The sequence below is a fragment of the Camelus bactrianus genome, chromosome 1, assembly GCF_048773025.1.
Source record: "Camelus bactrianus isolate YW-2024 breed Bactrian camel chromosome 1, ASM4877302v1, whole genome shotgun sequence".
Lineage (NCBI taxonomy): Eukaryota > Metazoa > Chordata > Mammalia > Artiodactyla > Camelidae > Camelus > Camelus bactrianus.
The window spans coordinates 119989540-120012951 of NC_133539.1; the positions used below are offsets into that span (position 1 = coordinate 119989540).

A 23412-nucleotide genomic window follows, 5' to 3' on the forward strand; every position below is an offset into this window, starting at 1 on the left:
AGTGTAGTTGACTTACAATGTTAGTTTCAGGTGTACAGCAAAGTGATTTACTTTTATATGCACATGCATATATATTTTTACTTTTCATATACTTTTCCATTGTAGGTTGTTACAAGGTACTGAATATAGTTCCCTGTGCTGTGCAGTAGGACCTTGTTGTTTATTTTATCATACGCAGAAGTGTGTGTCTGTTAATCCCCAGCCCCTAATTTAACCTCTCCCCCGCCCTTTCCCCTTAGGTAACCACAATTTGTTTTCTATGTCTGTGAGTCTGTTTTTGGTTTTGATCTTGTAAACTGGAGTCGTAGAAATAAGCTCACTAAATCAAGGATATGCTCGAGGTGCTGGGAAAGCAAATAAAGAAGCAGCAGACAAATAAATCTGCCCAGTTACCTGGAGAGAGAAGAGCTAATGGAGGAATTTTCTAAAAGGAGCTTTAACTTTTGGCTGAATGCACTAACGCTATCCATTACCAATCAGCTGACTGTAATTTTACAATTTAGCAAGGGATTTGAGCTGCCTACAGGAGACTGTACCTTGTGGGTAATAACAGGTATGCATGGTGAATGTTACAGAGCACATTTCTTTAAAATATATGGCTAGCTACTTTGGTCGCTGATATGTTTATTTGCAAAGCAAATGACAATCATGGTGTGGGCAGCACGTGGTGGGTGCGGCTAGTTGTCTCACCAGCCCCTTTCCTCCTTTTCCTTCCTGGTCCAGCACTGGTTTGGGAGTGGGGATGGGTGTCAGTCCTCCTTGAGCGTGACTTGACCCCACTCCCAGGATTAACGGGAGGTCCTGATGGCCTAAGCCGGTCACCGTGTCCTGTTCCCTCTGCTGGGGCTGGTGTAGGGATGGGTGTGCTGGGTTGTCTGCAGCCAGCAGTGTGGTTCCACTATCATTCCCTTCTAAGTCCAGGAACCATGCTTCCCAGAGTCACCATCTCTGCCTGTTTCAGATTATTGCTCATAAGAGGAATCCGGGGCAAGATTTGCAAAGAGGGCGGTGTTATTCCTCTGGAGATGGTTGGAGCTGGATAGGTAGGCAGATGAGAGACTGTCAGCAGCTTCCTGGCACAAACTTGCGGAATTACATACACACTTAGGTGTTTCAGGGTCAACTCCTCTGATCGTTGAGGATAGAGTTTCTGAACTCTGCTCCCTCTGGCTCTCCCAGGAGACGTGTATGCCCCAATTCTGTGTTGAGTCCTTTATATCTGGAATGCATAGAATGGCTTTTGTTGTCCATGCTGAACCCTGACTGATACAGTGGCCATGTGGTCCAGTTCTGGTCAATGGGCTGGAGGGCCTCCCCTTATGCCTGAGAAGGAGATTCTGAAACAGACAGCCCCTATCTGTCTCTGGACAGCGTGGCGTTTGGATGCCGTGCCCGGTACAGCTGTCGTGATTTGGCGCCAGCCTGAAATAGAGCCAAAATGCAAGCAGAAGGCAGAGCCGAGAGAAATGCCCAGCAAGAGTCCTGACAGACCTGCAGCCAGTAGCCTTGTAATAGGTGGAGACTCCTTCCTTAAGGAAGCAAATGTCAAGATAGTTTGATGTTGGCCGCCATGTTTTCCAGGGATGAGATGGTACCTAGGGATTCACACCTGCTCTCCATCCTGTCCTTTTCATGCTCTCATCCTTCAGGTAGAGAAATACCCAGATCGCCTGTGTCTCAGATGTGTCACACACTTTTGAAATAGCTATGTGAGTTGTAGGTGTGCATTGGCAGATGGGTCTGCAATATTATTGCATCTTTTATCTTTTTTCTAACCCCAATCACGCTTTAAAATACACTTGCATTGCCAAAGCATTAGTGTAGTGCTGCCATTTTGGATTTCTTCTTGTTTTACCCACAGACAGGCAGTCCTCACTTTGCACGGTAGTTCAGGAGCCTAAAATTGACCGTGCAAACTAGAACGGTGCAAAGCAGTCTTACTAATCAATGGGATAAATTACAACTGTTCTGTAAAATACCTTGCCAAAACATTAAAAACTTTTACTTTCAGTTGTAAATGTAAAGGGATAATTTAAAAATAAAAACTAATATTTATTTACTAGATGGTTGTTTAAAACAGAAACATTGATGAAATATTTTATCTCTATAAAACTGTTGTTGAGAGCAGTTTGAACAGCATGCCCTTCAGAGCGTCTTTTCTATGTCTTGGCAAACTGTCGTGTCCTTGCTAAGTTTAGATCAGCCTCCAATATTTTATCCTTTGCACTTTCAAATATCCTTGAGAGTTCTTTCACTGTGACATTTTCTCAGTGTCACTTCCTCTGGGACATCACCCTTTTGGTCACACCACTCATTCAGGTTGATAAATCTGCCTTCTGGCTGCATAAGCTTTTTGGAATAGCAGCAGTGTCAACATTCTCACTATAAAAAATACATATATTGGAGTCCGGGACCAGGGGACCGCCACAGCTGGGCGGCGGGCTGCAGGCAGTGGGGGAGAGGGGGAGGGGGAGGGGAGGGGGAGGGGAGGGCAACGGGCAAGGACTATTACCAGACGTGCGTCGGACTGGGAGATCAAGAGGGCCTACCGCCGCCAGGCGCTGCGTTACCGCCCAGACAAGAACAAGGAGCCCTGTGCCAAGGAGAGGTTCAAGGAGATCGCCAAGGTCTAGGACGTGTACAACGACCGGCGCAAGCGCGAGGCCTCGGACGGCTACAGGGAGGAAGGCCTGAAAGACGGTGGCCCCAGCGGCGGGAGCAGCGGTGCTGCTAACTGTATCTCTTTCACTACACATTCTGTGGAGTCCCTCATGCCGTGTTTGCTGAGTTCTTCGGTGGCCGGAATCCCTTTGACACCTTTTTTTGGGCAGCGCAGCCGGGAGGAAGGCATGGACATTGATGACCCGTTCTCTGGCTTCCCCATGGACATGGGTGGCTTCACCAACATGAACTTTGGCTGCTCCCGTCCTGCCCAAGAGTCCACCCAAAAGCAGCAAGATCCCCCTGCCACCCACGACCTTAGGGTCTCACTTGAGATCTAGAGCGGCTGTAACAAGAACATGAAAATCTCTCATAAGCGGCTGAACCCCGATGGAAAGAGCATTTGCAAAGAAGACAAAATCTTGACCATCGAAGTGAAGCAGGGGGTGGAAAGATGGAACCAAAATCACCTTCCCCAAGGAAGGAGACCAGACCTCCAACAACATTCCAGCCGACATTGTCTTTGTTTTAAAGGAGAAGCCACACAATGTCTTTAAGAGAGATGGCTCTGACGTCATTTGCCCAGCCAGGATCACTCTTTGGGAGGCTCTGTGTGGCTGTACAGTGAATGTCCCCACTCTGGATGGCAGGACCATACCTGTTGTGTTCAAAGATGTCATCAGGCCTGGCATGCGGCGAAAAGCTCCTGGAGAAGGCCTCCCTCTCCCCAAAACACCCGAGAAACGGGCTCTTTGTTGATAAGATCAGATATTCAAGTTTGCCAACGTAGCAAAAAGACATTTGGTCTCTCGGGGATGGACTCATACCAACCAAATTTATAAGATGCTGATTTATAAATCAGAAGGACAGTTTATTGACTTGAACTGGAAATAAAACTATAAGTGTGCACAGGTTATTAAGTGCAAATCTGCGTGGCATAATGAGGAAACCCGGTCTTGGAGCCAGGCCGACCTAGCTTTGCACTGTGGCAGCGTCTCTTCCTCGCTACACAGCTTCTCAGCTGGTGTGGATAAGGACCCCGGTGCCGTGCCTGAGATCAGAAGGAAACACCGTCCTGTTGAATTAACTATGTCAGAAGCAGTCAAGGTGGGGGAGTGGGAGTGGCTATTTGGGGTATATACCACTGTATATTCTAGTTTTGACCGATCCATGCCTTCTCCTCCGATCACAAAGTCTGGTTCCTAGAATTGAAAAATTGCTTTTTGAATACGGATATGAAAGATGTTTGCTGCATGATGGTTATCAGCCAGTATCATCCAGCTGTCTTCACTACATAAACACAAATGACGCATGAATAAAAAATGACGATTTGTGGTCTGGACACCCACCACGCTCCTGCTCAGAGCCAGAGGGAAAAAAGGCTCACATTTTGTCTCCTGCCCACCCTCCATTCCATACACACCTTACCTGTGCTGTCTAATAGAAATACAATGCAAGCCAGAAGTGTGAGCTACGTGGGCTGTTTAAAATTTTCTGGGAGTCATGAAAGAAGTGAAAAGTTTTTACATGTTTTTACAAAATTTTTATCATTTTTTTTTTCAAGCGGCCCTCTAGGTGTTATGCTTCTGTTTTGTTTGTTGGTTTGTTTTTTGTAGTTGTTGTTTTGGGTTTTTTTTTGGTGGGGGGAGGTAATTAGGTTTATTTATTTATTAATGGAGGTAGTGGGGAGTGAACCCAGGACCTCGTGCATGCTAAGCACATGCTGTACCACCGAGTTATACCCTCCCCTCATCATACAGTTTTATTACCCATTATACTTTGTCTGACGTAACTCACATTCTCAGAAGATAATCTCTATATTTAGCTATTGGCCTCAGGTAGCTCTGGCCAAGTACAGTTATCTCAGAGAAGGAGACTGGGGGCCTGAACTCCTCAAGGCTTAGATTCACCTGGTCAGTACGTGCTCATGGGTGGCAGGCAGCAGCCGCCCCGCCTGGCCTTGGTGGTCCTCTTTATGGAGTACTGGTCTCTCCACCAGAACTGCTCAGGCCGGCTCTCAGCCCAGCTATGATATTTTTATACCTTAGATTCAATATTTCCCCTGAAATCATAATTTTTAAAAATGTGGATGAAAGGACAGGCTTCTGTCTCCTTCTCAAAGCTGCATTTGTGGAACCGCATCTGTGGTTTTCAGTTTCTGGAGGTCCGGGGTGGGGCTCTTACATTTGTGTGGCTGGGAGTTCCCAAGGGATGGCTGTGTTGCTGGTCCAGGGACCACACTTTGAGAAGCACTGAGAGACAGCATTCATTTCGCTGGAGAAAGGAGATGAGACACGTTGGTATTTGAAAGTGAAAGAATTTCATAAAGTGCAAAGCATCAGATTACATCTTTCCTCCCAAACAAGCCAAACTCGATTCTTTGGTATTCTTTCCCCAAAGCAGCATCTTAGCAGGCTCTAACACCTCCTTTTCCAACATTTCTCCCCGAGTCTCTTGCTTGAGGCTGAGCAGCCAGGTCCCTCCTCTGTGCTTTCCTAGACCTGTTTTCTGCCCACCATGGTCCACGGTGTTGTAAGCGTCTAGGCGTGCACGCTGACAGGCGTGTGCAGCAGGGCGGGAGGCCTCTTTCCCTGACACCAGCACCCCTTCTACCTGACACCGGGACCTCTCATAGCACCAACGGGACCAAAGAGTGCAGAACGATTGAGCAGATGAATGACACATGTTTGGAAGAGAAGGGACTATTTACATGTGGATCAAAACTTTTCCTAAATACTATCTCTATGTAAGAGATAACAATAACCCAGGAGATTATTAAAAACAACAACAACATCAACAACACTTGGACCTCCTGAGAACTCACTGTAACCTGAAAACCACTGAGATGGTGTCAATCACATAGAGTTCTAGATACCCACCACTGCTGACACACGTAACTTCCACTGGACAGAGATGCTGTGACTTGGGCATGATGGACCAAAGGTGTGTTATTATGAAGAAAATGGATTCAGGGGCCCTTAAAACACCGGGTCTCAGAGGCCCTTCTTTTTTATTTTAACTTTTTATTTTGGAAAATCTCAATATATACAAAAGTAAGGAGGACAACATAATGAACCTTCATGAACCAATCGTCCAGATTGAATAATTATCAACTGATGGCCAGTCTGGTTTAATCCCTAACTTCACCTCCTTCACCAATCCTTGCAATACTTTTGAAGTGACTCCCAGTGTTACAGCATTTCATCTATTAAAATTTCAGTGTGTATCTTAAATATGTGAAGATTCTTTTAAGAATATAAGCACACTATGACTATTCTACATAAATAATAAATCCATAATGTCATCAAATATTCAACCCATGTTTAAATTTCCCCATTGTCTCATACACTACTTCAGTTTTTTAATTCAATTCAGAATACAAAAATGTTCATAAATTGCAGTTGATAGACTCTTAAGTTCCTCTTTTTTTACTGCACATATTTTTAAAATTTACATCTATGTACTCATCATTGTTTCTAAGAACATTTAGAGCTTTAGCTTTTTAAACTTACATAGTTATCAAAGGAATAAATTAAGTCCCTCTTTTTAATCACGAGTTCCCATTCTACCCCTTTTGTTTTTTAAAATGTTTCTTTGTTACAGAAACTGGGTTGGTTTTTCTATAATGTTTCCCAAAATCTAGAGTTTGCAGATTATAGTCCTGTGGCATCATTTACCCTATTCCCTCTCTCCCCCATAGGTAACAATTTCTTTTGAAATGTTACATTTTATCCTTTCAATTAAAAACAAGTAAGTTAAACAGACAATAGCATAGCATACCATAAGCACTTTTCTCTGCCTTGCTTTTTTCATTCAACCTTATATCCTGGTGATCACACCACAGCAGTTCACAGAGGTGGCCATAATCCCTTTTCATGGCTGCATAGTACTCCACCACCTAGATGCTACACAGCTTATTCAACCAGTCCTTTACTGATAGACACTTGAGATGTTGGAAGTTTGTTGCTACTACAAATAGTGCTGCAGTGAATAGCCAATATATCTTCTTGTATTTTGTCCAAGGATATCTTTGGGATAGATTCCTAGAAGGGAAAGTGCTGAGATAAGAGATAATTGCTAGAGATTGCAGCTCTGCTTTTAAATGCAATGTGTTTCTAGAAGTTCTGTTGTAAAACGGTTCCTGAAACAGATCCTATTTTAGTTATCTGCTGCGAAATACCAAGTAACCTCCAAGAGCAGTGGCTTAAAACAACACCATTTCTTATTTCTCGTGATTGTGTAATTCAGGTGCGGCTCCTCAGGGATGGTTTGTCTCTGCCATGCTTGGTTGGCTGCGACAGCTTGGCTGGGCTGGAGAATCCCAGACGGCTTTACTCACGTGTTTCATACCTTGGCTGCGGTGGCTGGGATAGTTGGACTTCTCACTCTCCATGTGGTTTCACGTCATCCAGAACTCCAAGCTTCTCAAACAGGGTGTCCAGATCCCAGGACGGTAAAACCGGGCAGTGGCAAGGCCTCTTAGGGCCCAGGCTCCAAACTCATAAGACGTTACTTGGAGTGCATTCTATTGAGCAAGTCTCAAGGCCGTCCAGGTTCAAGGGGAAGGGGAACAAACTGCATCTCCTGTTGGGAGGAGCACCATGTACGTATAGAGATGAAAGACATTGTTGTTGGCCATCTTTGCAGATGATTTACCCCAGCTCCCAAGTGCATATATGCATCCCATGGACCACAAACACCTGCCCTGTTCTCACCTTCCTCAGCACCGCAGACTCTTGGAAAGAGTCCCTAATGGTGGTGAGACATGAAGTTCCTCTTTATACTGCGGGCTTAGCACGTGCAGTGGGACGGCTCAAGTGGAGGTGACATCTATCGAGCAAAAGAGAGAAAGCTTCCTCTGAGGCAGGGCACCTGATCACCTATCTAGAACATCATCATGTTGACGGCGACTGTATTCATCTGTTCTGTGCATGTTTATTCACAAACACTGTTCTGGGCTCCAAGAGCATAGGGGTAAACCTAACAGACAAGGTCCTGGCTCTCGTGGTTCTTCACTGTTCTAAACCAGGAAATGCAGAACACGATAAGGGATAGAAAGATAAGTAAGCGAATATCCTGGCCTTGAAGAAGACACAGTGTAGCTGAAAGTGGAGGTAAGCAAGCATGACCTAGCTGGAACCAAAGAGAGAGAATGGAAAGACAGACACAGGAAAACAGAGGACAGGAGGGCGCTGGGGAATTCTGCAGGATGGGAGAGGGCATGGCGGGTCCCAGCCTCTCCTGTGTAGCTGATGGCCGATGGGCGGGTCCCAGGGGCTGCTGTGTGCTTAAAGTTTCTCACCAAGATGCCTTCCCCCCACAATGGGCTCTCACTGCTTGCTGAGAGGGAGGAAGACAAAACGGGGTTTTAAAACTGACTGATGGAACCGGTCGGTAATGCGATTCTACGTAAAATACCCTACTATTTGGAGGCCCAAACTGGAGTCCCCTGACAGATGGTCGAGGCTTGGTCCCCAGCTCTCATGTCCACATGCTCTTCCTTGGTGATCTCACTCAGGCTGGTGGCTCTACAGAGCATCTAAATGCCAGTGACTCACAAAAGAAGATCTTCAGCGCCAACATCTTGCCATACCAACCATTAATTTTCACATCCACTTGGAAGCCCAGTGGACACTGGAAGTGTCCTATGGCCAAAATGGAATCCTTGTTTTTTCCTGGAAGAACTCCAATCTTCCCCCAGCTTTCCGATCAGTTAGTGGTGCCTCCAGTACCAAGTTATTTGAGCCAAAACACTGGAGTCTTTCTGGACTCCTCTTTTTTTTTTTTTTTTTTTTTCCCTAAAACACCAACACTCAACTGAGCAGCTTGTCTAGTTGTTCTGGCTTCAGACAAGATCTCAAATTCAACCAGTTCCCTGTCTTTCCTCCCCTGTACCGGGCCGCCATCACCTCATACCTTATCACAGATCTCTTGCTTCTCACACTCCCCTCTGCCTCCTCCCTGCACAACTGCCAGAGTCAACCTTTAAAAATAAAAATAAGGTCATAGACTATCCCTCGTGCAAACCCTCCAGTGGCGTACCACAGCAATTAAAGGAAAATTCAAACTTCGAACCTCTCATTTGGCTTCCAAGGCCCAGATTATTCTGGCCCCTGACTCTGGCTTCAACCTCACCTTATGTGACACTTTCTCATCCTTGCAACCCTCTGGGCCACAATAGCCTTTTTTATGTTTCTTAAACACACTGAACTTGCTGCTTGCTTGGAACATTGCTCTGTCCCCTCCATCACAGCATGGATGAAGACTCACTTTTTAGGCCTTACTTTCCTGAGGACCATAGTTAAAATTCACTAGCCAAGGCGGGAGGGTGCGGTGATGAATACTACAAAGTCCTAGCTCTTGGGGTACTTATGTTCTAAATCGAGGGAACCAGAATATGGCAAGGGATAGACTGTCACCCTGCTCTATAATAGCCTTCCTAGAATTGATCATGCTCTGAAAAATTTCCTATTCATTTTCTGACTTGTGTCCACCTCCCCTACTCAGTAGACACCGGCAAAGGGAGAGAAGGGAGGGTCCTTAGCCATCTTGCTCTCTGTGCCATTTCTGGCCCTTACAAAGGGGCCTAGCATAGAGTTGGTCTCAATGAGCATCTTTGACTGTGTAAGTGACTGCGCTTGCATATATTAAAAAATATAGGATTAATATGATGGTTATAAAGGAAGAATTTGTTGTAGAAGAAAAGCTGTTTATAGCCCCTCTACCTCACTTGTATCCTTCTAAACCTTGACTTCTAATTTCACCCCAACATTACGCTGCTGTCAAGGGTTATTGGACCCAATCATTACGTCCGCCCTCAGGGAAATGCTTGTCAGCCTAATTACTCTAATGCGACATACATTTCCTAGAGGGCAACACAGCTCTTTGCCTCCTATAAAAATGTATTCTTTCAGGGCTGTGCTGAACGTAGATGTTCCAGCGATGGGTTCTGAAGGTATTGTTTCCTTTGTTCTTTGACATAAGTGATCATGACCTGATCAGAACCAGAGAGAGACACAATGCAAACACGACTTTGTGTGAGTGGAGGGAAACAAACACAGACGGGGGCATCTGCTCTGCCCTCTATATGGACTAACACAAGCAACAATGGACCTGGCTTAACAGTCTGATGCTGGACAAATTATGCTGTGCCTCATGCTTCAATTTCCTTTCTCTAACATCTAAATAATCATGCTTACTCTTCCTAACTTTCCTGCAATAGACGTATTATTTCGTATCACAGAATTAGGGAATACTGGGCTCTGGGGTAGCTTGGGAATCATCCCATCCATATGCAAACGTGGAACCCGAGGCCTGGGGAGGTTAAGTGATTGACCCAAGGTCACAGCTGATTATTGGCAGGGCTGGAAGGAGACCTCAGGTCTCCTGACCCTTCTGCGACCTGTACTGCCAAGTTTGCTCTGCTGTTTAGCTTCTTATGTGTATGGATTTTCTTCAAGTTAGCTCATACACTTCTTGAGGACAGCAATGATCATCCATCTCTCCCACATGCCTAGTTGGTCATATATGAATAAATACTTCTGGAATGAAGGAATCGTCCGCCACCAGCCCACACACCCGCCATCCCTCTCTGTTGGAGTCCTCAGTAACTCTGCAGTTACTTCCCCTCATTCATTGAAGTTTAGCGCCTGCCTGTCTTCCTCTGCACATGACTCCAGTTACTCTGGGCAGCTTCGACAAGCTCCTCAAGGATCCATCTGGCACTCTGGCCACTCGGTTCCCCGAACTCCTCTCCTCCAGTGATCTTTTCCTCCATCCCACCTCAGCCACCTAGGCCCACGCTCATATACCTTCTGGCTCTTGATTTGAAGCACTGTTATTTGACTACTGCCTCCTGTCTAGTTCACTTTCTCTAATACCCCGACTCCAACCATTCTTCACCCCCACCAGAAACTCTGATCCTTTGGCCTCATCCACTTTTCACTGTCCTTCCCCTCCTTACTCTCTGCTTCATCCAGCCTAGATTCCCTGGCCCACCACCGGCATCACTCCTTCGTGTATGTCCACAACACCTCTGACACTTTCCTTCTCCACCATACGTGCCTGGAAAAACTCCCATCCTGGTTAAAGCCAACCCTCTGCCTGCTTTGTCCCTACACCCAAGCAGCGGAACACACCTGGTTAAAAGTCATCACTGTGCTCTTTAAACTTAGGATCATAAATTATAGGAAGGCCCTCAGCAGTGCCCACTAAGTCATCTCCATAGTCTACCCTCTCCCACTCTTCCGGACTCTTGATGTCCAGTCCTCACCTACTGATGTGCTGGGAAGAAAATAAAATTAAACAAAAGAGAGCTAACAGCATCTTTTCCAAGTATCTTATCTTTTCTACTCCTCCAATCTCCACACCTCAAAATGGATGAAGTGTCTATGTTCTTAACTGAGGCTAAACTTTCTGTTGAGACAATTCTCCATGTGTCTCACATTTCTTTTGTTTCAGGCTCCCTTATCAAGGACATTTGTAGAGTGAACACCTTTGGAGATAGAGATAGTGTGTCCCTTTGGAACAAACATCAGGGATGCTTATGACTGTCCACTGTCATAAAGGTAATGTCTCCCTCTGGAGCAAAGGACAGGCATGTTTACTGCCCCAGATAAAAGACTCCGGTTCACTGAGCTCAGATTTTCTCACTTGTAATGCAACCCCCTGCCTGTGCAGGTGTCACCTGGCCCTGTTCATGTTGCTCTATTGGAACTGAGGTTCTGGAAATTGATGCAAGAAAATTCTAATACTCTGGCTACTGCTGTTGCTGTGAGAAATGAAGTCCTTTGTCTCTGACCCAAGAGTCTCATGTTTTCGGCCGGCCTCCAGGAAATTGTGACAGGCTAACCTGTTAGCATGCAAGTAGGGTAAAATCTCAGACATTTCAGAGTTCTTGATGTGCGACTTCATCCCTTGAACTGCATCTCATCTCCTCCTGCCTTCTCAAGGACCTTGCTCCTGCAGGCATCTGCTTTCTCTTCTGCATGGTCGGTTTCCCCCTTTCAACTGTGTCAGTCCTCACCCTATATATAGATAATATCTCCCACCTTAAAACACAAAGACAGCTTCCCTGAGGCTTCTCATCCCTCTCCATCTACCGCCCCATTTCTCTGCTGCCCTTTAAAACAAGACTATTTGAAAAAAATTATCTGTATTCCTTCCTCCACTTCTCATTCCAATCATATCTTCAGTTATACCAGTTTCCTGAAACCCTTCCTAAAGTTGTCGGCATCCTCCACATGGTTTAATCCAATGGTTAGTTCTCATTTCTCTTTTTATTGGACTTAGGAATACACAACCAGTTGACCACTCTCTTTCCTGAAATACATTCTCCCTTGATTTTTTTTTTTGTCTTGTTTTTTAATCCCACTCAGTCTCCTTTGTTGGCTCTTCCTACTGTACTGAGGTTATGTGGGTTTAACCCTTTATCCCATTTATATGGTATATTACATTAGTTGAATTTCAGCTGTTAAACTTACCTTGCATTCCTGAAATCTAACTTTGTCATGGTACATGTATTTTTTTTTTAATGTTGAACTCAATTTGATATTTTGTTAAGGATTTTTGCATCTTTATTAATGAGGGATGGGTCTGTATTTTTCTTTTCTTGTGATGTCTTTGTCTGGCTATGGTATCAGGGTAATAACACTGGCCTCAAGATAAGTTGGGAAATATTCTCTTCTTTGTCTTCTGAAAGATTTTATGAAAGATTGATATTATTTCTTCTTTAAGCATTTGATAGAATTCATCAGTGAAGCCATCTGGGCCAGGAATTCTGTTTGTGAGATTCTAAATTACTAATTCAATATCTTTACTTCTCATAGGTTTAGTCAACTGACTAGTTTCTTTTTGAGTTGGTTTTGATAGCTTGTGTACTTCCAGAAATTTGTCCATTTCACATACTTGTATAATTTGTTGGTATTAAGCTATTGATAATGTTCCGTTATACTCCTTTTAATTTTTGTAGGGTTGGTAGCAATATCCTTTTTCCTTTCCTGATTTTGATAATTAGTGCCTTTTCTCTTGTTTTCTTGGTCAGTCTAGTTAAGGGTTTGTCAACTTTGTTGATCTTTTCAAAGAACCAACTTAAAAAAATTTTTTTTTCTCTTTTGCTTTTCTGCTGTAACATTTGTTATGTCATTCCTTCTGCTAGCTTTGGGTTTAGTTTGCTCTTTGTTTTCTAGTTTCTTTGGGTGGAAGCTTCAGTTTTGGTTTAAGAGCTTCCTACTTTTCTGATACAAGCATCTAAAGTTATGCATTTCTAAGCACTGTTTTAGATGCCTCTCATAAACCTTGAAATGTTGTATTTTTGTTTTCATTCAGTCCAACTTATTTAATTGCCCTTGTGATGTCTTCTTTGACTCATGGGTTATTGAGAAGTGTGTTGCTTGATTTCCAAATATGTGGTGTTTGCCCAGATTTATTTCTGTCATGGATCTCTAATTTGATTCCATTGTGATCAGAAGACACACTTTATATAGTTTCAATATCCTTTATTTTATTGGGACTTATTTTGGGTTACAGCATATGGTCTATCCTGGAGAATGTTCCACATGCACTTGAAAAGAAATGTGTATGTTGCAATTATTGAGTGGAGTGTTCTATAAATATGAAAGACAAGTTGGTTGATAGTGTGTTAAAGTCTCCTATAGTTGTTCTAGCAATTATTTAACATAGGGTGTTGAAATCTCTATTATTGCTTTTCCATTTTTCCTTTCATTTCTGCCAGTTTTTGCTTCATACATTTCAGGGGCTGGTTCTTAGATGTATGTACATTTGTAATTGTTCTGTCTTCTAGATGTTCTTACCCTTTATCAAAAATGTCTCCAGTAATATATCTCGTCTTAAGGCTTATCTTGTCTGATATTAATATAGCCACTTTAGGTCTTCTATGGTTACTTTTTGCATGCTGTATCTTTTCCATCATTTACTTTCAATCACTTATACCTTTGAATCTCAGGTATGTCTCTTGCTGGCCTGTGACATAGAATTGGGTCTTGCTATTTTATTCAGCCTGATAAAATCTGCCTTTTATATAGGGTGTTTAGTCCAATCACATTTAATGTACTTATTGATATAGTTAGAATTTCTTTTGCCATTTTGATAGTTGTTTTCTATGTCTCATGCCTTTTTTATTCCAATGAAGTAATGAAATCATGAAGCACCAATGTGTTTGTAAACTACTTAATTTCTCACTAAATAAAATATGAAAAATACAGAAAAACAGAAGACTGATTCTTCTGTCACTCAAACATAACTTTATTTAATGTTGCATTATGTTTTCTTCCAGTCTTTAAAAAAAAAGTTTTTCTATTCAGATATTTGCTTGCTTGCTTTTTAACAGATCTTATATCATACTTTGCATTCAATTGTATATTTTTCTCTTAGGCAGTCTATTATCTGCATTTTCAGTGTATTTCAACCATAGAAGGGCAGTCACCAGCAGAAAGAGAATTGAAACAGTTCAGCAGAGACCCTCTCAGACTAGCTTTTGACTAAATGAAATGCTTCTGAATGGCCTGGCTGTTGAAACAAGTGCACTTGGACATGTCCAAGTGTCGGTTTGGAAGATAAGGTGTCGGAGTCGCACCTGGTGCATCACAAATTTTGGTTATACACTTGGTTCCTAGTTTCTTACTTTGTGAAACAAGAAAAAGGAAATGTATTTTTCCTGTGTGTTTGATAAAATTCACCTGTAAAATGGCTGGATTTAGTGTCCTGGAGAAGTGGTATGGACTATTTTTTTTTTTCTTTTACTGTTGATTATGTGTGTTTGTGTGTGTACACATATAACTCTCCCATGATATCAAGCTAATTGGATTTATGATATTCTAACCTTTTCTCTGCTTATCTATTAGGTGTTTTTTTTTTTTTTTGAAGTATAGTCAGTTTACAATGTTGTGTCAATTTCTGGTGTACAGCCCAATGCTTCAGTCATCCATGAACATACATATATGTTTTCATATTCTTTTTCACCATAACTCACTACAAGATATTGAATAAAGTTCCCTGCACTATACAGCATGAACTTGTTTATCTCTTCTAGATATATCAGTCAATATCTGCAAATCTCTAACTCCCAGTTTATCCCCTTCCACCACTCCACTCCTGTCCAGTAACAAGTTTGTTCTGTATGTCTGAGAGTCTGTTTCTGTTTTGCAAATAAGTTTGTCTTTTTTTTTTTTTTAGATTCCACAAATAAGTGATATCATACAGCATTTTTATTTGTCTTTCTGGCTTATTTTACTTAGAATGACATTTTAAAGGCTACTATTTTAATTTCACCTGGTTTTAAAATTCCAGAACACTAGCACTTAAAAAAATTACCACTGACTTAAATTAATCAAGCTATTTGCTAATTTATTTATCCTTCCGTCTCCCATCTCACATATTCCTTCTGGGTTCAGCTTATTTCTTGTTGGAGTATATTCTTTAGTATTTCTCTCAACAACCATCTGTGAGTGCTATATTTTTAAAATGTGTTTATTTTGTTCTTCCTCTTGAAAGATGGTTTAGCTAGGAATAGGATTCTAGTTTCTCAGTTATGGACCCTCAATACTTTGAAGATATTTTCCATTATCTTCTGTAACCTGTGGTTGCTGATAAATCTGCTCACAGGACGACTGTCATTTGTTTTAAGATAACTTGACTTTTCTCCGTGGTAACTTTAAACATTTTCTTATTGTGTTTGGTATTCCATAATTTCACTACTATGTACGGGTCTCAATTTCTAAACAACTTATTCTACTTGAGACTTAGCATCTTCCTTGATCTGATAACCCATTTTTCTTCAAGTCTGAAACTGGCTCACACATCATCACTATGCAGACTGCTTCTCCTCTATGCTCTATTTTCTCCTCTCCAGAAACTCTTTCAGGCATATATAGGGTCTTCCAATTCTACCCTCTAGGTCTCTGAACATATCTGTGCTGCTTTGGCAGTTTGGTATATGCATTTTTCCACGTATTTCAGGCTCATAAAAATCATTTTATAATATAAGGATTATCTGGCTCAAAAGTCATCGGTAGTTGTCTATTTCCTACCAATAAACTTTTCAGGTCCTCGTGCATCCAGGCCCTGCCATTGATTAGTTGGGTAGCTATGGGCATGCAACTTCTCTGGGCCCCCATTTCCTAACCCCAAAAGGTTACTGAAAAACTTAAATGACACAAAGCACATAAGGTCGTGGCCAATGCCCAACACACTGCAGCACAGTAAGTAACCTCTGGTGTGGCTGCCTAGCCCACAGCGATTACGCGGGAGTTCACATCAATGTGGCATCTCTCCATTTCAGATGTGAATTCTGAACGGAAGCTGTCCTCAGTTCTAAGATCTTGCTTCCTTTGTTGCAGTGACTGGCGGAGGCATGGGCACGTGAGTCTAGCCTAACCAGTTAGTCATTCCTTGAGACTTAGAATTTGAGGTGTCCTTTGTGACTGCAGAGTACTTATGATGTGAGCAGAGCCGCGGGCTGTAGTTATGGGGAATGAAAGCGACATTAGGAAAGGGTGGGGGGATAAGGGTGAGAGAGAGAGATTACTAATATCATTCAAGTTCCTGGCCTCACTGGATTTGATGATATGAGACTTTTTAATACTATAGATTCCTTTAAAACTTGAATATTTTATAATAGGCCAGAATAACCTTAAAGTAAAGATCTTAAAAAGAGTTTCAGCATTTGAACATGAATCTTATTTCACTTTATTGCTCAATTTTATAGATTTCTAACTCCTATTTTTCAGAATGACTATTAGCCTCTCTGCAGCTATGGAAACGTAGTTGTTGTAATAACAACATTAAATTTGAATGGTTCTGCAGAGTTCCCACAGTTTTTTCGTATCATTATCTTACTTGATTGTACGAGATGAGTAGGCCAGGTAATATTATGCTTAGTTTCTACAAATGGTGAAATTAAGATGCAAACTCAACGGTGTTCAGGGTGGAGGAGGTGAGAGAACCAAGCTGGATATTAAGCACCATCCATCAGGAGAGCTTGGAGCCTTCTTTCTTTGCAAGGTTGTCGGAGATGGTGACTTATACAATACTTTCATTAATTATTGTGAATTAGAAAACTTCAGAAGAGCCCAGAGAAGATTCATTAGCTCACTCCTAAAACCTGTTAATATGCATACTCCATCCACAATTGACATTCATACTCTCAGATGCACTTGTTTTCCTAGAAGTTAATCTTCGCCTGGTTTCTAATCAAGTTCCTATTTACTTTTACATTCTAGAACTTTCTTAGAGGAGAGATTATTGGGAGTGGGTGGTCGGGGGTAAAGGGATGTATTAATTCCTGGCTAGACATCCACAGTGCTTAACAACCTCTTGTATGAACAAGGGTAAATTCTTACACTCTTGGACTAAGATCTCTGTATTGGATATAGCACATGGGTAATTGTTGACAACGGTGATATGTGATCAGAAAGTACTCTAGTGGGGTAGGGTACAGCTCAGTGGTAGAGCGCCTACTTGGCATGCAAGAGTTCCTGTGTTCAATCCCCAGTAGCTCTATTTAAAAATAAATAAAATAAAATAAAATACAATACAATACAATAAAATAAAATAAAATAAAATAAAATAAAATAAAATAAATAAACATAATTACTTCTCCCCCCCAAAAAAACCCAACCAACCAAACATAAAACCCCCAATTTTAAAAATTACTCTAGTAATATCATCACAACACCTTTGTTTTGGAGAACTCAAGTGTTTTCACAGGATTAACTCCTTCACCCTCACCGAACTGACAGGAGAGGCTGGGTGACAAACAACTCTATTTTATGTGCTGGAGTTGATGAGGTAAAGGGGGAGAGGTACTGATCACAGTGCAAAGCAAGTGCAGCCTGGCTTCCTTCACCATGAGCATTAACCTCATAGTTACGAGAATCCCTCCATTTTAAGCAGAAAATACAATTTATGATGAGGAATATAATTTTAGGTAGGAAATAGTTCCTATAGAATCAAGGCATTGGTATGTCACATAATATTGGAAGGATCGTGCTATTTGTTAATCGGCCGTGTTTTAATTTTGCACTCCGATATCTTCATTTTTCATGGGGCTAAAAGCAGCTTTTTGCTGTAAGTGCAGCGCTATCAGACACAGACAGTCCTGGCATAGATCTCCTTCTCTCCTGACTGCCATTAGACTCAGATCCATCCTCTAAATAAACTCTGTCCCAAGAGACACAATTGATGAAGGGAACAAGGGACTTTATAAGACCAAGCCTGACGTCACACATTTGTGTTCTAACCGTCTGTACCTTGTATTAACCGAGGGCTGGGGTCGCCCGGGTGGACAGGCACAAGAGCACAACAGTCTTCTCCCACACAAGCCTGGAATGGTAACTGTGCGCTGCCGAAGAAAGAAAAGCCGTTTCAGAGCTGTGGGGTGGCGTGGGGGCGTGTGTAGCAGGGTGAGGGAGTCATTCCTCTCCTCCTCCACCCAAGGATGCTATTTATTGGAAATTTAGCACATCTTTTTTTTTAATTGATTTCTCTCGAGTGGGAGGCAAAGCCTTCAGATGCTAGAAAAGACGGGATGGGGCGGAGGGAATGCAAGCCTGGAAGGAGGATTTAGGAGAGAACCATCGCCTTGCTTTGGATTGGAACTGCGAGCGGAGAAACGCTCGGGCGTCCACACCAGTTTGGCTGCCAAGATGCCGCCTTTCCGCCCAGAATGCCAGCATCGCCCCTTCCCCAAGAGGGCAGCAACCACCAGCGTCCCGTCTCGTCTCCTCTAACCTCCGCAAGTCCGGAGGGGCGCGTTCGGGCGAGGGGCGCTCTTTCACCTTCGAGGTTCAAGACCCGGGCAGTTCCTGCTCCCCCTCCCCCTTCCCTCCGGCCGTGCCCACCCCCACCCCCGGGAGAATAGCCGCCTCCCCGGGGCCACCTCTCACCCCACTCCCTTGGCTCCTGCATCTTGCCGAAGGGGCGAATCCTCTCTCCCTCCACGTGCGAGTCGGGTTAGCCCCCCTCCCCTGGCCGCTCCCAAGAAGGCTGCAGCCCCCAGGTGCCCACCTCTCACGCCCTTTCCGGCCCTTCCCCGGGTCCCTGCAGCCTCTCTAAGCTTTGGGGAGCGTCTGCACGCTCCCTGCACGTGCGAGCCCAGGGCCGTTACCCAACTTCTCCGGACCCCGACCTCCAGCCCCGGGCTCCGCCCACCGCGACCGGGGCGCGCGCCCGGAGCACCTGGCCGCCCCTCCCCCGGCTGCGCTCCCTCGCTCGCCCCCGCGCCGCGCCACGGCTCCGCGCCCACCCTCGCCGCTTCCTCCTCCCGCCCCCTCCCCGTCCCCATCCCCGTCCGTCCAGGGGGCGGGGCCCGAGCGAGCGCGGCGGCGTGGCCAATGGGCGCTCGGCTTACTCTGGCCTCTCCCCCGCACGGCGGCCAATCGCGGCGGGCGGTGGTGGTAATATTGTGGAGTGGAGTTTGGATGCCGCCGCTGCAGCGGGCTGGACCGGCGCGGCCGTGGGGGCTGCCCGGGTGTCTTGGGAAGGGGGCGTGAGGAGGCGGCGGCGGCGGCGGTGTCAGAGGGGCAGAGGAAGCTCGGGAGGAAAGAGCGAGAGTCCTCCTCGGAGGAGGCGGGCCCGCCGGCTCCTCACCCCTCGCGGCGGCGGCGGCGGCGGCGGCGGCAGCGGTCGGCGGGGAGGGAGGCGGCGCCGCCCCCCGCCCGCGGACTCCTGGGCGCACGGCCGCCAACTCGCCTGCCCCGGGCGCGGGCGAGGCTCCTGGGGCGGCAGCGGTGGCCAGGCGGCGGCGACAGCGACGGCCATGGCGTTCCTCAAACTCCGCGACCAGGTAGGCGAGGGGCGGCGGGGCGGGTCGCCCGGCCCGGGAGCGAGGGCGGGCGGGCGGTGTGGGCCTCTAGGCGCCCGCTCGGCGGGGCCGGTGCGAGGGGGCGGCCCGCCTGTCAGCGCAGCCGGGGCGGGGAGCCCACGTGCCGCCTCCGGCCGCCGCGAGAGGGGCGGGGCCCGCGCCACGTCCGGGTCCGCGCCTCTCCTCCAGCCAGGTGAGGCCCGGGCCTAACAGGTGGCTTCCCGTTCCGGGCGGAGCCTGCGGCGGCTGTGATCAAGGGTCACGACCTTGCTGGTATGCTGGCAGCTCTAGGCCAGCCCTCTCCGGGTCAGAGGCGGTGGATTTTGCTCAGGAGCTGGGTATTCAGGGTGCAAGTTCCTAGACTTGTTTTCTTGTGTCATCGCATGCACCATCTTGGTTACTTTTCTTGACTTGGGAAGAGCGGAGACAGGAATACCTGAAGCGCCGGAAAGAGTCGTGACTCTCTTGGATTGAGGAAATACTTTGTGTCTAGGAACTAAATCGCCCTGATGTCAGTGACTTGTACACCTAAAACCACGGGACGTGGGTAACAGGGCTTTCAGGCGGTGCAGAGGTGTCCAAACCTTAGTACCTCTCCTTGCAGAAAAAGGAATTAACATGAAATATACGGAGACTCAGGAGACTTATTAGTGCTGAGAATTTACTTTTGCCATTTGTTTCTCCGAGTAGAAGATAATTGAACAGGTCTGAAGGGAAGGTGACTTGCATGCATCGGGAAGCTATTCCAAAAGTGAGATCCCCTGTTGAAAGACAATGGGGAAAACCTTGAGATGCATTCTTCAATATTGTCTCTTAGTGAGTATTGTACCTTCTTTCTGAACCTAAGTAGTGTCATTTCATAAGTGACTATTTTGGTTAGGCTAATGGCTGAACTTGTGTATCATTTGGTATCAGGAAGGTTTTAGCTGGTATTAACATCATCAGGACATGATACTTTGAAAAACTACTGTTCAATCAAGATTATACACTGAAATTTAAATTATAGAACTGCATTGTCCAATATGATAGCAACTAGCCACATGTGGCAACTTAAATTTAAATTCACTTTAATTTTAAATAAAATAAAACAAATTCAGCTCTTCATTCCTGCTCACCACATTTCAAGTATTGGGTAGCTCCATGTGACTCCTGACTGGTATGGGACAGCACAGATATGAAACATCTGTATTATCATAAAGTTCTGGGGGGGGGCAGTACTGGTAGAGAATAACAGGAAAAGCATAAACCAATTTCTGCTAATTCCTGTACTGTTAACTCATACTCTTAATGATGTGAAAGTCACGATCTCGGTTCTGCACTATCTTTACTGATCTAATGGCCCTTTGCTCTTCCATAAATCATAGTGGAAGTAGAAATTTCTGTTTTGTCTCTGGTCCCACACTTTGGAAAAAAGTTACTTGGATCATACTGTGCATTAGAAATTTGGTAAACTTTTAGGAGGACATCCCATTTTATTCACCATCAGATTTAAACTGAAACAGGATCGTGTTTTCAGTTGGGTATAAAATCTGCTTTCACCTTTGCATTTGTGTGTGTAGGTAGGAATTGCAGTTATGAAACAATTGTGATGCTATTCTAGTTTTGTATAATGTTTGTTGATACTCACTGGTAATGGTACCTAAAATATCACCTTCAAACTTGAGTATATTTGGGCAAGTTAGTAAAGTGCTCTGGCTCACAGGGGAGAAAAGAACATTGGGGTTTTACCCCTAAAATACTAAGTATTTGGCTCATTTGGTCTCTCTTTCAGAAGACTTTGAGAAATGAGTTTGTTTTTGTCAGGTTTAAAGGGAATAGCTGCTTTTAGGAGTCCTCTCTATGTTGATATTTTATCAGCTATTAAAAGTGATGCTGGATGTGAAATGAAGTACAAATACGGTTTTAACCTTTCCCGTCTACAGGACAGACAGTTCATCTAGATGAATTATTTTATTTGGAGGGAAGGAGGAGGTCTGGATAAGGACGCAGAATTTTAAAGCTGGAAGGTACTTGACATTGTATTTAGCTCAGTCCTCATTTACACTTGAGATAGGAAGCAGTAGAGCCTGCTTTTCTATGTTATTTCCATATTCATCTTGTATTTTGGTTTCTTATGTCTTGTAAATAGTCTAATACGTAGACGCTAAATATTGGGTAGGGGTTGTTTTTCTTTATGCCCGTAAGCATCAAGGGGGTTCTAGATTGTTTAAACATAAAATCAATGAGTAAATAAAACAGTTTGTTTTCATATCCAGTGAATGATCTAAATAAGACAGCTTTCTCTCATTTTGTGCCAATGCCAACATGGGGGTAAGAAGTTACTACTGTACTACTTTCTCTTAGTAGATGAAAATAACTTTTAATTGTAAGTGAAATGAAAATAACTTGTTTCCTATTTGTACAAGTAGAACCATGAACTTTTCCCTTGATTTCCCCTCGCCTCCACATTAGTTTATACAGCATGAATTTGTAACTATTGCAGGGTTTTATTCAACAGGTGTCACTGTCAGGTTTTTTTCTCTTTGCAGTTAATAAAAATGTAATCATGCATGATTATATTTAAAATTTATTTTATTTGCTTTCCAGCTTTATTGGGAGATTATTAATATATAACATGTAAGTTCAAGGTGTACAAGATGACAGTTTGATACATGTATATATTGTGAAATGCTTACCACGGTAAGGTTAGTTAACACCTCCGTCCCCTCACAAATTACCATTTGTGTGTGTGTGTGTAGATAACATTTAATGTTTTTGAACAACTTTCAATTATACGTACATAATAGAGCATTACTAATTATAGTCACCATGCTGTGCATTAGAGCCCCAGAACTTATAGCTGGAAATTTGTACCCTTTTACTAATTACAGGATTACATTGTAATGTATCAGCAGCAATTCATAGTATTCCCTAGAAGGAAAGGTAAATGGCCTTTGTTTGGACCAGGGATAACAAACTCACAACTGAGAAGCTAAATGGCAGCTGACACTTGGCTTTAGTGTCTAGGAGACAGTAGGGCATGAGGGAGATCATGGCACATAGCAGGTATGTTCTTTGCTGCTCAGCGGCGAGCCATTGTTGCAGTGCAGGTGTGCCTAGTATTTTTAGAACTCCAGTTTTGTTTTGTTTTGTAAGAAGCCAGAAATCTAGATTCCTATGAAAATTTTATATACAAATGTTGGCCAGTTAGTAGTTACCATTGAGAAAAATTTAAACCTGTGGGTTTTTTTTTTTTTTTTTTCTTCTTCAGTTAAACCTGTGGTTTTAAAAGGGCCTGGTAGGGCCCAGTTTATACTGCTAGTTTGGATCAGCTGGAGAAAACAAACGACTATAAAATAAGATTCCTATTTAAAAATTTTTCTTTGAGATAAAAGCCAAAAGTGTCATAAACTTTAAAAAACTGAGATTATAATTTACATACCATAAAATACACCCTTTTAAAGTGTTGAGTAGTTTTCAGTATTCACAGAGTTGTACAACCTTTACCACTGCCTAATTCCAGAATGTTTTCATCCCTCCAAAAAGCCATTAACAGTGACTCTGTGTTACCCTCTCCCTGGCAGTCGCTAATCTACTTTCTGTCTCTATGAAGTTGCCTATTCTGGATATTTCATATAAATGGAATCATACAATATGTGGCCTTTTATGTCTGACTTCCTTCACTTAGCATAATATTTTTAAAGTTTATCCTTGTAGTATCATGAATCAGTCAGTCATAAACTTTTATATCATGTTTAAGAGTTTATTTTTAAAAAGGTCCTATACTTTTATACTGTTTTACTGCCTCGGGTAGTGTGCATATGTATAAGCTAGATTTTTTTGTTTCTGTTTTCTGAGTTTGTTTTATAACCCGAGTTAAACTTGTTGGCAGTAGTACTAAAGGATAATAGCTTTCACTTTTGGATTACTTCTGTAGAGGATCCATCTTTGTG

At 43.6% G+C, this 23412-nt stretch overlaps 1 protein-coding gene, 1 long non-coding RNA gene and 1 pseudogene across 11 annotated transcripts in view; 2 read left to right on the forward strand and 1 right to left on the reverse strand.

The window, feature by feature from the left end:
• ANKRD28 (ankyrin repeat domain 28) overlaps window positions 1-23412 on the forward strand; it is a 221600-nt gene that overhangs the window by 47686 nt on the left and 150502 nt on the right. Inside the window, exon 1 of one of the 7 annotated variants that reach the window (XM_074371999.1) lies at window positions 19078-19462. The exons of 1 other annotated variant lie outside the window; for it this stretch is intronic. In XM_074371999.1, coding sequence (XP_074228100.1) covers window positions 19436-19462 — 27 coding nt within the window. In that variant the 5' untranslated portion in view covers window positions 19078-19435. Of the gene's footprint in view, window positions 1-19077; window positions 19463-20276; window positions 20297-23412 lie in introns of those variants that run through there. 5 more of the 7 variants (XM_074372009.1, XM_074372006.1, XM_074372031.1 and 2 more) reach the window with 5 other exon arrangements.
• Window positions 1320-3420, forward strand: LOC105077633 (dnaJ homolog subfamily B member 1 pseudogene; annotated as a pseudogene).
• Window positions 3731-18858, reverse strand: LOC105077621 (uncharacterized). 4 transcript variants are annotated; one of them, XR_836087.3, is made up of 6 exons: window positions 18564-18858; window positions 17928-18019; window positions 7377-7491; window positions 6442-7245; window positions 4846-4935; window positions 3731-3863 (listed from the first exon to the last, which is right to left on the reverse strand). It is a non-coding gene; the product is annotated as an uncharacterized LOC105077621 (long non-coding RNA). The 4 variants fall into 4 exon arrangements; XR_012509619.1 differs by lacking the exon at window positions 3731-3863 and having other exon boundaries at window positions 3868-4935; XR_012509618.1 differs by lacking the exons at window positions 3731-3863; window positions 4846-4935 and having other exon boundaries at window positions 5124-7245; window positions 18685-18858.